General features: G+C 38.0%; 1 protein-coding gene across 1 annotated transcript; it reads right to left on the reverse strand.

Moving 5' to 3' along the window:
• Positions 1 to 393: 393 nt before the first annotated feature.
• Positions 394 to 14354, reverse strand: LOC104950475 (sodium- and chloride-dependent transporter XTRP3). The gene is made up of 11 exons (XM_010777005.1): positions 14118 to 14354; positions 10619 to 10759; positions 9407 to 9498; positions 9050 to 9277; positions 8212 to 8322; positions 5817 to 6058; positions 5083 to 5245; positions 4129 to 4330; positions 3351 to 3510; positions 3083 to 3248; positions 394 to 1921 (listed from the first exon to the last, which is right to left on the reverse strand). Exons 1-11 carry the CDS (start codon positions 14239 to 14241, stop codon positions 1754 to 1756), a joined length of 1797 nt encoding a protein of 598 aa, XP_010775307.1. The 5' UTR covers positions 14242 to 14354; the 3' UTR covers positions 394 to 1753.
• Positions 14355 to 14774: the final 420 nt, after the last annotated feature.

Raw genomic sequence — 14774 nt, forward strand, 5'->3', positions numbered from 1 at the left:
GCTGTGAAGAGCCGCTGGCTGTATAAGAGTTACTCGTCTGCTTTAAAAAAAAAAGACTTAAACAATGTTTTTTAAATGACTCCCACTGCCTGAATGGTAGATACAGGTCCGCAAATCTAACCATAGGGTGTTAAATAGTAATTCCAATTTTATTTACGAGAGCCACAAATTTGGCGATAGCTAGCAACATTTGCTAGCTAGCTTATTAGATGGGTATCGGTAATATACTATATAGTTTACTTGGTAGATTGATAGAACACGTTAGCTAGCTTGATTTATAGATAAATAAATAGATAAGCATAATAAACTTACAGTACACACAAACTGAAATACATAAAACCAAATAGTAAAGCTACGGTGTAACACACAAACATACACACACAAAGACTATAACTCCATTATTAAAATGGACATTTTTATTTAATAAAAAATAAAGATCACCATCCACTACGTATGACAATAAGACAATAGCAAAATGATCATATACTACTTGAGATGTTCTTGACACATACATCTATTTTTTTAATAGTATTCTCTGTGGTAGTTACTTACGTCTCATTAAGCTATTGGCACAGAACAAAATCACATGATGGAATATTCTTATCATTCGCCCATTAGATGACACAACTATCTACAGTATGTACACATTTCAAACATTTGAAGGCTTGAAGACAATATTAAAATTATATATTGACAATTGACTTCATGTGCTCTCTGTTTAAACACATCTCTTATAGATAAGGTACATAGCAGATGCCAGCCTTTTCAAAGCAGATATAAAAGTAGATCTAATAAAAAACGTAATATAAAGGAAACATATGTAATTTGTACAACCTTCTTACCAAGGAACACATATATAACATAATCTGCTTAAAGGAGACAATACACGCTATTATGACACAACTGGTGTAAAGTTTTACACTTTATAATTGAGTCTAACATATTATTTTCTTAAAACTAGTTGCGTGATGTTTGTGCAGTTTCCAAAACTACTAGGTTGTTTAAAGAGGTAATATTATGCTCATCTTCAGGTTCATATTTGTAAGTGCCTCTACTGTGACAGCCTCGGCAGAACATTTACATGCATAAAACCTAAATAACACACCACATGAAAGAGAAACCCCCTAAAAGCATAATAGGGCCTATCCAATCTTGAATCTTTTGGAATAAAAAGTTTTGTTTAGGTCGTGTAGATGGCTCCTTTTCCTCCTGATTCAAAATACTGTCACTTTAAAAAAGTCCTGAAACAGAGGAAATTGCCAAAACAATGTCTACTCGTAATGCTTCAGCTTCTGTAATCCTATTGCTGAACTAACATTTTATTTGTGATTTTGCATCTCTTCAAATAAACCTGATTTGACCCTAAACTAGCTTACTCCATCAATAAGAGGAATTAGTATTGAGGCTGACTATGAACCAACATGAACTATGACTATGAACCAACACTGATGAAAAAACGACTGACTATCTAAAACACTACATATCATAACCCATTGAATAAGCTATGACTTTATACATTTATACATGCTCAAAATGTTTAGCATAAGAACACTTTATCTACACTTGTACCATGTTGCATAGTTGCACTACACAGTATGGAAGAGCATGGATTGGAATCAGGCTCAAAAGTAGGACTTTAAGTAAAAAAATCCACCTTAAAATACCCAACACCATAAAATTTGGCATCATTGCTGCTTTCAGCTGAAGGATAGATATTTAGTGTCTAGGAAAGGAAGGAAGGTGGTGCTGGAGGTTAAGTAGATACTGTGCTGACGGCACGCCTCTTGGGATGGTTTCCACGTTTCCTCTTCCTGCAGAACACATACAGAGCTGTGAGGGGAATACAGCTGACGGACGACACCATTAGCAGGCCGATGAACACTTGACCAAAGACAGGATAGTCCGTCGCCACCGATTTACCCTGAAAAATAACAGTAACATTTAACACTTGTTTTCAGATGTTAAGCATTACTCAGGAAGTTTAGCAGAACATCAAACAATCATTATCAAGCTGAGGCAGTTTGATGAGACAACCTTATTTCTGAACAACTATTCTATGAAAAATTCCAAACTTTTTTTAAATCCCTTTCATGTTTAAAAAAAAAAAGTACATTTTTTAGAAACTGACAGAATTCCTTTTGGGGACACATTTCCGAACAATTTCAAAATGACTACAATTGACAAAAAAAATGAAATCACCTTATTCTCTCTGGAAAATTGCTTAATTTTGGAGGAATCCCCATACTTTTCAAAAATGCAGTCATTTTTGAAAAATGAAATGTTTGAAAAAAGAATACTGGATTTAAATGGTCTGCACTTATTAGAGCCTTATCAAGTAATTTCGACCCCTAAAAGCGTTGCTTTGTAGATTCACATACTACATGTCATTCACCCATTCACACCCATTCATACAGAGCAGTGTACCTTGCTCTAGGAACTAACATTCACACACCATTGCCACACACCACATCGGACATGTTGCCTGCACAGGCTGGGATCGAGCCCACGACCTTCTGGTTGAAAGACGATCGCACTCCTTCGCAGCCACAGTCGCCCTCAAAACACCTCATTACTTGAAAATGTAAATGTCTTAATTCAAATATAATTGGTGTGTTTCTATTAGAAATCGAAAGTAAGATTTTTAAAATATGTTTAATTTCAGGTCATATAGCTGTGTATTAAGGGTTACAATATACAAATTATTATACATGGAGATTAAAGATTTTTATATACTGTATTGTCAAAGTTGGCTTGGATGGGATTTGATCACGTGTCTACATATTTGACCTGGGAACAATCAGTTTGACACAAAAATACAAAAATTAATTAATAAAAAGTAGGTAACAGCAGTAAAAGTTTGTTTCGCTGTGTTTGATGTTCTTTCCTTCGTATTATGCAGGATGCAGACAGAGAGAATAAATGCTGAATCAGTGAGAATCATCAAGCCCGCTTCTGATTCTAATGACCAGATTCCAAAATCGTTACACCACTAGTGGATACCTTTCTTTCTTTTTCTAACCAAGAAGTCCCTACCGAACAAGCAACCTTTGATAAATGATGAGAAAGGATGTATGTGCCTCACCAGCTCTTTGTTCCATGCTTGGTAGGTGGGCGTCCCTCCTCTGATGTAGTTGACAATATAGACGACAAAGAGAGTGATAAGAACAACAGGACTGACTCCTGCCCACATGATCTTCCAGTACCAGTTGGGACGATGACCTATCATGTCTTCTATGTCTTTCTCAAACCTTAAATGACAAGATAACGTTTTAAAATCAAGTTGAGCCTTAACAAAAGCTAATTTGAAGGCATACACAATTGAAAGCACTACCACAATCAAATACACAAACCTTTTAATGCCATATATGTAACTGACAGCTATGACCTCGATGAGGACGATGAAGAGTAGGGAGAAATTGGCTCCATAGTCGTTAAACATGGTGAACCAGTAATTCCCTGACGTGGTAGTGAAGCCCAGGCCGAGCAGCATACAAAACACGCACACCAAACCTGAAGGAAAACACAGCGCTGATGCTTAATCATTTCAAATGTAACATTTGCTGCATAGCAACACATTCCATAATGCAGAAGACATGTCTTGTTCACTATAGGAATTGATGTAACAGGAGAGCTGAGATGAGAGCGAGGTATATACCGCTGTAATTGTTTCACATTGTTCAGGATCTGTCATCATTTTTTTAATAGTGTGCCCGAAATGCCCTGAAAAAGGAGAGTTGAAATACCTGCATGAGTAAGGCAACTCAGACAAGCACATCAACACTTAAGGTGAGATTGTTGTTAGCACTGCACTCAATAAGTTTAATGAGCGGGTGCTTTACCCTGGGTGTTACCTCTCAGGCCACATACAGATTAATCTACATATGATATAATATATATATATATATATATATATAGGGAATGGGAATTGCGCAATCGCAGCCATTAATATCTATTAGCTTACACTGTTCATCTCTCAGCAGTTTTGCACCTAACATTATTACTAGAATTACATTTAATTAAAGTAACAAGATCTGAGGACTCACTCCGGCACTGAAAAGCGCCAATAATGAAACAGCTTATTGGGACTTTATGAAAGTCTTCCACCTGTCCCATTTGCCTGGATCTTACCGTTGAGCAGCTCGTCACTCAGGTGAGACACGAGCTTGAAGTCTCGCAACGGGGTGATGATGGCAGTGACGTTGCCCAACATGCTGCCCATCCCCAACAGCAGCAGCATGAAGAAGTACAGCACTGACCACAGCTGGGGTAACGGCATGTTCTTAATGGCCTCACTGTACACAATGAAGGCCAGCCCTGTCCCCTCCACTGCCTGGAACAAAGGAAAGTGGGAGAACGAGTGTTTATTACTAGGATGGAAGAACAGGTGAAGAGGTCTTGAGGGAGAGTAAGCAGTTATCAGTCAAAACACATCAGATTGTTGGCTGCATATCGTACTGGTCTGGAAAAAGGTGCTATACTGTATTTACCTTATCTTGTTGCAATGTCTCAACTGCAAAGTACTACTACATGGCTCTTAGTTTCTTATTTCAGATTGCTACAAAATATTATCGCTAGTGGATGGATGAAATGCCTTTTCCATAAAATATATTGTTAAGATTTGTTCCTTACCACGGAAGACCTTTTTTTTTTTTTACTCGCCAATACAAAGACATTGGATCGCTCATAGCACTTCTTATACTTGCAACCACTGTCTGCTTCATATCAAAGTCAGAGTGACAAAATATGTTGACCATAAAAATTATATAAGCAGTTAAAAAAAACAGCAAAGCTGGTTGCAATTTACTTGTTGTAAAATTATCAGTTATTCAATAATCCATTTGTTTAATTATTAAGCCCTGACACATCATTTGTGGCAGCGCAGCTAGCTAGAATTAAACTAGCATTGTTTCTCAGTTTTGCAGATTTAGCGACCACAAGGGCAACACAATCCTTTTGTGTTTTTGCCCCTGGAATCTTTAAATCACTGAAATATGAGTTTATAATACGGGTACTAGATCATGTGAACCAATTGTATTGGCTTCATGTAAATAATTATACATATTGAGATGATAAGGAACATACAGTGTCTAGTTCACTCTCCAGGTTACAGGGTTCCAGTTGGTTGGCGATTTCAGCAAACTGCAATGGATATGTTGCGTTCAGCTTCTCAATCCAGTCAAAGACCTGGTCGATGCTCATGCTGTCCTCTGCCAGATCAAAAGTATTCAGCAGCAGTAAGCGTGTCCTGCAAGAGGAGAAAAAGAGGTGGATTAAGGTGGTTTATGGTAAGCTTTTTAGCCACTTATTAGCAACCACCTTTTTAATAACATAATGTATATAAGCTTCAGACGTCTACCAGTGGGTTATTTACTGATGTATTTTATGTCGTAAACAAAACGTGAAAGTATCTTCAACTTGTGTTAACAACAGACCTTATTTCAGGCTTCTAACCACAAACAAAATCAAAAAACATTAGCTTTAAGACAAAGCAAACTCTTAAATGCGAACTCATTTGGGATTAATTCCTGCACCACTATATGGGACTTAATCCAAAGTGGCAGAAAAAAAGACTTATGATATCATAATATCTTATCCCAAAACAAGGTCGAGGGTGTGGTTTAAATATTGAGTGGGTTTTGCAGCACTAGGGCTATAAACGTCAACATGGATAGTCACTTAAAATAATGACTTTATCTGTTTTAAGGACTACACCTTATAAAAACTGTGATCATTTAGATAATAATTCAGTCTTCGGAAGAAGAGCATAGGATAAGGTTGCACTATCATGAATTAATTAGCACAAAACACACACACACCTCTCCAGGCAGTTCTCGTAGTTGACGGTGGCCTTGAATCCATAGATGGCAAAGGTGACGATGCTGGCAAAGATGGAGGTTCCACAGTTGATCAGGGAAACAATGATGGCTTGGCGCTCAAAATTGTTGTTGTAATGGTTGTAGCTGGCAAAAGCTATGAGCGTCCCAAAACCCAGACCGAGTGAGAAAAAGATCTGAGTGGCCGCATTGATCCATGTAGTCGGGTTGAGAAGCTGTTCCAGCTGAAACAAGACAAACGCATGTGGGCACAGGTTTAGAAACATACAAACGCACACAACAAAATGCAAAAAGCACACATGAGCACACAAAGTTACACATTCAATTGTAAGAACTGACACATTAGACAAACATAGACACAATAATGGTTGAAGTGTTTTCTAGCAGCGCAGTCCAGGCAGTGTGCCGACGGCACATCCGCACTGCTAACCTTAGCCTTCATGAAAGCAACAAAAGGCAGCCAGAATTTTCGACAAAACCAGTCGGATGTTGCTCTGGTGCATTCAGCGATTAACATGGAATTATGCCAAAAACTTGTGCTGGTTATTTTAGTTTTTGGCTTTAATAAAAAAATCTTGACCTACAATGTGCAACTCCTTCTGCCCAATTCAGACAATTAATATATTCTTGTAAGCTTGAACAGGCAGGATGACAACTTCATATACAGTAATGAACGACATGCTGATAGCAAGACGCTGTTTTAAATAAAAACAAAGTCTTGGCTACAGGTTTCAGACGACTAAATTATTATCGTCAAATACAGATGATAAATACAGCACTTAAATTGTGCTTGAAAATGTTTGTATAATGGTAAAACAATTGCTTTAGTAAATTATTCACTTAAAAAGGCTTATCTTTGATTGATCAAATATGATGAGGGTTTGTTAGTCTCAGAAATTCATTGGACTTACAGTATGTTATAACTACACAGATAAATGTGAGTGTGTGTGCCATCCAAATTTTTTTGTGTCAATCCTATCGACGCAAAATATAACTATATTTTAAAATAATTTGTACAATTGTTGTACACTTGGATATCTGCTAGCAATTATTTCCCCTCAATTCCTTATTTAGAGGTAGTTCAAATGATGACTTGAGGAATAATTGAATGCAGAGGCAATTTTGTAATATTATAGAGAGTAGAAATATTTATAAAGTCTTCAATGTACCATGGGCCCTTTGAGGGCAACCATAAGGTTAATGTGGCCCACGATGAAACCCCTGCTGTAAAGCAACGCACCCACATAGGTTTGTATTCCTATTGCAACATTTTGTAACAGGTTTTGTTTGGACCCAAATGTAACACACAGGTTGTGGTTTGGTTTGACCCACATGAGTTGCTTGGACCGGGACGATGGTGTTTGAAGACCATGCATGTTAGAGCTCTCTGTTCATCGTCCATCTCCCAATTATTCCCTTCGGGTTGGCAATTGGACTTGGGATGAAACCCAGAAGCAAAACTGGTGATAAGAGTACAAAGTACTTCCTCCAAAATACTGACGTGAACATATTTGGGGAGACCACAAGTCATTAGATGTGATGCAGGGCCAATCTTGCTCTCTCTGGTTAATAGGAGTTGTGCAGGGGTATCAAGTGGACCACCTTGGTGAACCAATCTTCCATCGTCAGGATTGTGGTGTATCCATTGGACGATGGCAGGCCCTTAAGAAGTTGGAAAGATGTGGGACCAGGGACAATAGGCACAGGCAGAGGTAGCAGAAGGCCATCGGGAGACTGGTAGGTTGGTTTGTGCTAGTGGCACTAGGACGGCATTGACAAGCTCCGGCATGTTCTCATCCAGAGTGGCTCACCCAAACCTCCGCTGCAGAATTCCATGGTACGCTCGATCCTGTTGGCTTCGGCTTGCCGAGAGTTCAGTCTTTTGGCGAGTTGGATGAACTTGGGGATCAGTCCAGACAAAAAAGGGAAGCTTGGTTTCCTCAAGCTATTGGCCAAGCTACTTCATAGCCAGCTTTACAGTCACTTAATCAACTCAGGCGAGTACAAAGTCCAGGCAGACAAAACAGTAGAGGACATGCAGAAGGTAGTTTTAGGCAAGGCAGCGGATCAGGAGGTAGGTAAACGTTGTCAGATGGAAAACACAAAGCAGCTTCAGGCAGACAGTAACCGAGAGAGATCCCAAGGTGGGGGACTGAAGGCTATTTCATCTGATTCCTTCCGGAAACAGGCAGGTCAGAGGCAGGCATAGTCGGCAACAGGAATTTAATCTGAACAAAATGCTCGGGAGTCTTGCCTTGGTGGAAAATAATCTGGCAATGACTGGCTGAGCACGAGAGGCTTAAATAACGGCCTGCTTGGGGATGAGATGCAGCTGGGAGCTCAGGGGACTGAGCAGACTGTTACAACTGAACCTTACATTTGGTGTGAACATGTATTTGACACCATTTATGGCCCCGTGAAGAGTGATGCCCCGTATCAGGTAGATGAAGAGGACCACGTATGGAAATATGGAGGTGAAGTACACCACCTACAGAAGGAGCCAGAGAGCAAAGTTAGATGCAGAATTCATTAGGGGAGTGACTGAGGTTGATTGGGCTGGAATGTGGGAAAAGTCCATCACCCATCATCATCACTCTAGTCTGGTCAACAGATACATCTTTGCATGCTTCACCACTTTTAAATGCCATTTCCAGTTTGGTCTCCATGTAACAAGACAATTCTTTGTTCTTGTGATTGCGAATGATTGCAGGAACTATGTTCTTCTTTCAAGTGATTTGGTTGCAGATATAGTTATTGTAATAGTTCTGAGAAGGTTGAGCATCACTTGGCATTATAATTTAAGTCCTCATAGGGATTTGATGCTAAACTAACAGTTGATTGCGTTCATCTAATAAATGTACAGTTTATTTTAACGGTAAATCATGTTGATACATGGATTTTCTTAAATGTACTAAATTATAAAAAAGGCATTATAATTATTATGTCTCTAATGTTGACTTCCACTTATATCATCAGGATAATGCTTTGGCTGCGACTTGATTATTGAAACAAATAATGTTATACAATGAATACATGCACTGTCTTCAAAAAAAATTATACATAAAAATCGTTTTAAAATGCAATACAGTATATGCCCAGTACTTATTTTTATTTATATTTGTAGTTGTCAGTTTCACTTGGCAGACTAGAACCGACCTTGGACAATGAAGAATGCCTATCACTGTTTATGTTTGAGCAACTTAGATCTCTCTCACCTTTCTAGTTGACTTTACACCTCGCACAATGAACAGGTAGGTTAGAATCCAGGCCAGCACAAGGCACATTGCCTGGCCTGTACCAACGCCTCCGTGCTCTTCAATAGAAGGAGAGATGTTCAGTGTTTCCCTGTAGAAGAAGTACTGGGTGGGTGTAGCAATTTCACACTCCTCTATTGGTCCTGTCCGGTTAGAATTCATGGGGCAAACTGACCAAGGAAGGACGGACTGAAATAAGTGTAAACATGGAACAATGTCAGTGTGATACTTTACTGTCCAAAGGAGATCAAACATTATGTTTCTTAATAGTATCAGTATCACTGAAAAATGACATTAGTTAGTCATTTAGCACCTCACTTGAAATGAATGAAAGAGGTACCAGAAACTCCATGCATTGATGACGTTGTAATAGAGACACAGATACAGGGATGTGACCACACTGGCAAGACCTAAAACAAGAGAATAACAAAAAACAATTACAAAGAACATTTTGTTTCTATTTACATATTTTATAACCCTATAAACCCTAATTCTAAGTCAGTGTATCCATGTGAGTTAACAAGGAGTCTAAGATGGCACCATTGTAGCTCGTCTGGTAAGGTGGGAATTCCAAATACTAAGGCTGAGGCTGAGGTTGAATTGTAAGCAAATTCAGGTTCTATGGCTTTACCTGAGTGTTTAAAAATCCGATTGCACTTACACTTGGCAACGTAACCATGATGCATTAGCGGATATTCCTTATGAGTTTTAATGATATATATCAAAATATATATGAATTAATCAAATTAATCCACATGAATGCCAATAAGTAATTAGCACAACATTCTCCTCTTATGTATCATAGTGTTGAAAGTTAAAATCATAAGCTCTTTGCCGAGATGGCATAATATGCAGAATGCTTATTAAGCACCGTAACTTCATGATAGATTGGTTGGTCATAATCAGTTGCTTCTGTAGACTGCCCAATGATAACATCCCTTTGAATGTTGTGACAACAAGGAACTGTGGGACAGCATTATCTCCTTTCCTTATGTAAAGGATGGTCCGCTGTAACATTATGCTAAAGGAGATAACAAGGAGAGCATTGAAGCACCTTTCCTTATCATCTAAAGATGCAAACAGTTCTTATCATAGCTGCCAAGTACTTCTGTGTCAGTTCACTCCTTTAGGAACTTTGCCACAGTGCCCTTTGCTGGATGTCATTCATTAAATATTACACCTCTCTCCACCTCCCCCTTCCCTTTTTTTGGACTGCTTTATTCAATAAAGGCAAAGATTTATACAAATAAAAACTCAATGGAGTCGAAATTCTAAGACGTAGAAACCAAGTCTCATGAGCTAAGCCCAAAAGAGTCAAGAGCTTCCGGAGTTTTGGTTTGTCCAACAGGGTTGAACCCATATTGGAATACATCGGAGCCCTTACAACTACAAAAGCCCCAGAAGCATTGTAATTTCACTGACAGTACAATATGACATTCCAACTGGCTGTTTTCCTTTCCGGTGCTTCCCCATCACTACTTAACCTGAATACAGTGAAGATTCAGTACAGTACAGTCGGTTAGCACTTACCCACTCCTCCTAAATAAGGGCTGATGGCAGTCCATGCCCCGATGCTACCCAGACTCATCTTCTGACCAATGGCAAGCTCCATATAGAACAATGGAATACCCTCCAGAATCAGCATGATGAAATAAGGAATCAAGAACCCCCCTGAAGGTGGAAATGTAGTAGAAGTAAAAGACAAGACCAACAAAACAAGAAACACAATACACTGAACATACAGTACGAAGTATTTCTGCGATACTATTTTAAGCAGGAAATATGGAAATGTGACCAGTGACCAACCAGTGGGTTGTCCGATGTCCAGTCCCAGCATGTCTTATTTTTGCAGGGCATGATATCGAATGGAATGTGAATGCATGTGAACATAAGTCTCTTCTGATGAATAGCTGACACTTTGTATCATCGCGTCTGGTTCTCTCTTAACATGTGTGAATGCTGACTTTAATACCAAGTAGTTGACAGTTTTCTCTGCTTTGTGCCACAAACAATAACCTGACATATTGAGTTCAACTTTCCTGTACCTGTTTCCAGTTGGTACACTTATGGTAGGGTTTGCCTTGAAAAACAAAAAAATAAGTTTCTAAAAATAACTTTATTTTAGTTGAACTATGTGGAAAAGTGTTGAATTGGTTATCCCACCCTTCAAATTAATCAACTCCAAATTCTCCAGATAAATGCTTTTAAAGTTGTTAAGTCAGTATGCAGCAGGTCAGGTCTCCAGTTAGGAAAAATGTACAATGAATAGAGGACATTCTTTACTTAGGAAACTATTACATATTTATGGAATAGTAAAAAGGCATAGCATCTGTTGAAGAAGCCCTATTATACTATTTGGGATTTTCCATTTCCTGTAGGGTGGTATATAGTTTTTTGTGCATGTAAATAAATCTCAAATGAAACGCCTCCATTGGACTCCTTTGTATACTTCCGTTACATAATGATATCAATGTGTAACACTCGTGCTTCTATTGGCTAGCGCTCCAACACGTTGTACATTATAGGCTAAGGGCCGGGACATCTCTAAGTGGTTGACCAATCACAACAGAGCTTTCCAGCTAACAAATCAGAGCAGTCTGGGCTATGGTTTCAGACAGAGGGTGAAAAGAGGTGCTGCAGCACAGGCAGTATGAGAAAAATAAAGAGCTTTTTGAATATTAAAGCGTGTAAACATTTCACAGTAGAGACACAAAATACTAACATGAACCTGAAAAAGAACATAATAAGGCCACTTTAATTATTACAATTATGGTTGTTTCACGCTTTAACTTCCATGGGTTAGGTGTATGTGTGCTTTGCTTGGATTTACTAAATGTTGTCGCCTTCATTTTGTTGGGTTAATGAACTAAGCAGGAAATATGGTCACATGTCTCATGTTTCCTGCTGTTAACATGCACTTTAAGGACAGTAATTACAGTAGATGTGTGCTCAGTGATCCATGCAAAGGACTAATAAAGACATAACAACTGTCCCATCTGAACACATTATATCTGCTGTGGATGTTGTGTTTGACAAGAATATCTGAAATTCACTGGTTTTACACATACTACTGTTTTATCATTCCTGTTCCACATAGGACACACTGTACAAAAGCAACTCTCATTAACAGAGACATCTTTATACATATGGTGGAGTACACCAAGAAGAAACCAATTAATTGAAGGGAGTACATTCAGTATTGGAAGAAGTACTCTTTTATATTTTAATAGTAGAAGTAGAAATACTAAATTGAAACAAAGAAATACTTAGAAGTAAACATTTTAAAAAACCTCAAAAGGTTCCTAAAACTTGAGTAAATGTATGTAATTACATTCCACCACTGAGTATCTTTTAGCTCATTCTGATCTGTAGTAATGTTTGCGTTGTCGTGAATTATATTTTACTGTTTTAGTCTTTTATCACTTCCCTGTGGTGCTCTGGCAGCAGTTAGAGTGTAAAGTCTGTAGATAAGCGGCATAATTATCAATGTTTACTAATTCCGGTTCGAACCTAGTTTATGACCTGCAATAGGTTTATGGCTAGCTTAAACTTCAGGTAAACTCACTGTATAACAATAAGGCTTTCCGCCCATTCCTTTTGATGTTTCAGAAACAGCTTGGATGACTCAGACTGCAGGCAATAAAAACATTGCTTAATATGTTTCCTTTAAGTACATTTACTCAAGTACTGTTTGAAGTAGTTGTACTTCAGTATTTTGATTAGTTTCTTTACTTGACTACAATCTTGAAGCAAATACTGTACTTCTTACTCCACTACATTTATGTGACAGCTTTAGTTACTTAGCAGCTACATGTTATCAATACTGCATTTAAATAAACTAATGAATATAAATGTGCTAATATGGATCTGGAAGTAGAATTGTTCATTAGTTAGCTTCACCTTTCAGTACGTTCAGTTTACGCTAAACTCAAGTACTTTTATTTAAGCAACACCATGAATAGGTTTTATTATTAACAAGGTCAATGATCTGAGAAATTTTTTCCACTTCTTCAGTGGGGTAAAGTAACTGAGTAGATTTATACAATTTGGAGATACTTGTACTTTACTTGAGTATTTCTCTTGTTATGTTACTTTTTACTGTATAGGTAAATTGTGTACTTTTACTCCACCACATTTATGTAATACCTTTAGTTGCTTTACAGATGTGGATGAATGATGTGAAATATAATCAAGTCTTAAATCAGACTTTAGTTCCACATGGAGTAAATTCACAAGCTACCCTGCAGTATACAAAGTCATTCAAACTAGCTGCACCTTTACCAGCTTTGAGAACACTTTAATGATCAATCATTATAAAACATATCATACATATTATTCTGAAATGGACCAATCTCCACAATGACTACTTATACTTTTGGACATAAAGGAATATCACAGTACTTGATTACAGTATGTTGATGCTAATACATCAATAATTTTACATAGAACAGTATTACACTCTGGTGCTTCTCCCCACCTCTGCGGATTTTACACAAAGAGGGTAAAGCATACAGCATGTACACTGGCACAACCCTGTTAAACTAGTATTGTGTTATTCAGACCCAGTCTCACATGGGAATAAACCTTGATGAAAATGTCACTGTAGGTCACTGCTAAAGCCTCTTAGATCGCTATTAGAATCCAATCCAATCCACTTTATTTATATAGCATAAAACAGAGGGTTTACCGAAGTGCTTCACAGCAAACATAACATTATAATAAAATATAATATTACAATAATAGATAAAAGGCACACATAAGAATAGATAAAAGGCCACACATAATGAATAGGATATAAAGGATATATATATAAGGATAGATAAAAGGCACATAAAGGCTATGGACAGACAATAAAAGCATAACAATCGATGAAACATAGCTCAAACTGACTCGAAAGCGAGGGAAAAGAGGTGGGTCTTCAGGCGGGTAGAAGGCAGAGTCCTGGTTAAAAATGAACTGGTGATAACCTAGTGGTATAATAACTTATTATCTAGGTAAAGCGGTTCACAGTCGGGAATGAATGACTTACCTCCACCGTGCATTTGACAGAGGTATGGAAACCTCCACACGTTCCCAAGTCCGACTGCATAGGATACACATGCCAAAATAAACTGTAAGGGGTTATCCCAGTTGGGTCTCGCGTCTTGTCCCATGTTTGCGTCCTGTAAGTAGGTTCGGTGGTCCGGAGTCAATGGAACAACAACAACAACAGGTGGATGAGTGCGCGCTGGAGAGCAGGCTGCTGTGACCGTGCGCGCTGCCGACGCTTTATAACCTCTCTGTGATTGTAATGTGGTTTCTCTCAGGAGGAGGAGGGTCTTAATGCGGGCATTTCTTAGCTTTTGTTTTATTGCATAACTTCTCCTCGCATGAGCCTTTGACTTCAGCTTCTTGTAGTTATAGCTAAATCTTGAAAAATATTGAAAAATATTTTTAATGCAAAAGCAAATGCTCACATTTAAGAAGCTAGACATATGAAATATTTATGAACGAATAAACTCTTAGCAGAATTGCTGCAACTTAGTTTTCTGTTAACTTACTAATGGTTGTAGTTACTTAATAATAATGGTATTAATGGTTACTTAATAATAATGTTGGATGATTAATAATAATGTTGGATGATTTATTATTACCCAACTATAATTGAACACCATATAATTCTGTCATCAGTTAAACATTCACATAG

This window comes from Notothenia coriiceps, unplaced genomic scaffold (genome assembly GCF_000735185.1).
Source record: "Notothenia coriiceps isolate Sejong01 unplaced genomic scaffold, NC01 NC01_scaffold00017604, whole genome shotgun sequence".
Taxonomy (NCBI): domain Eukaryota; kingdom Metazoa; phylum Chordata; class Actinopteri; order Perciformes; family Nototheniidae; genus Notothenia; species Notothenia coriiceps.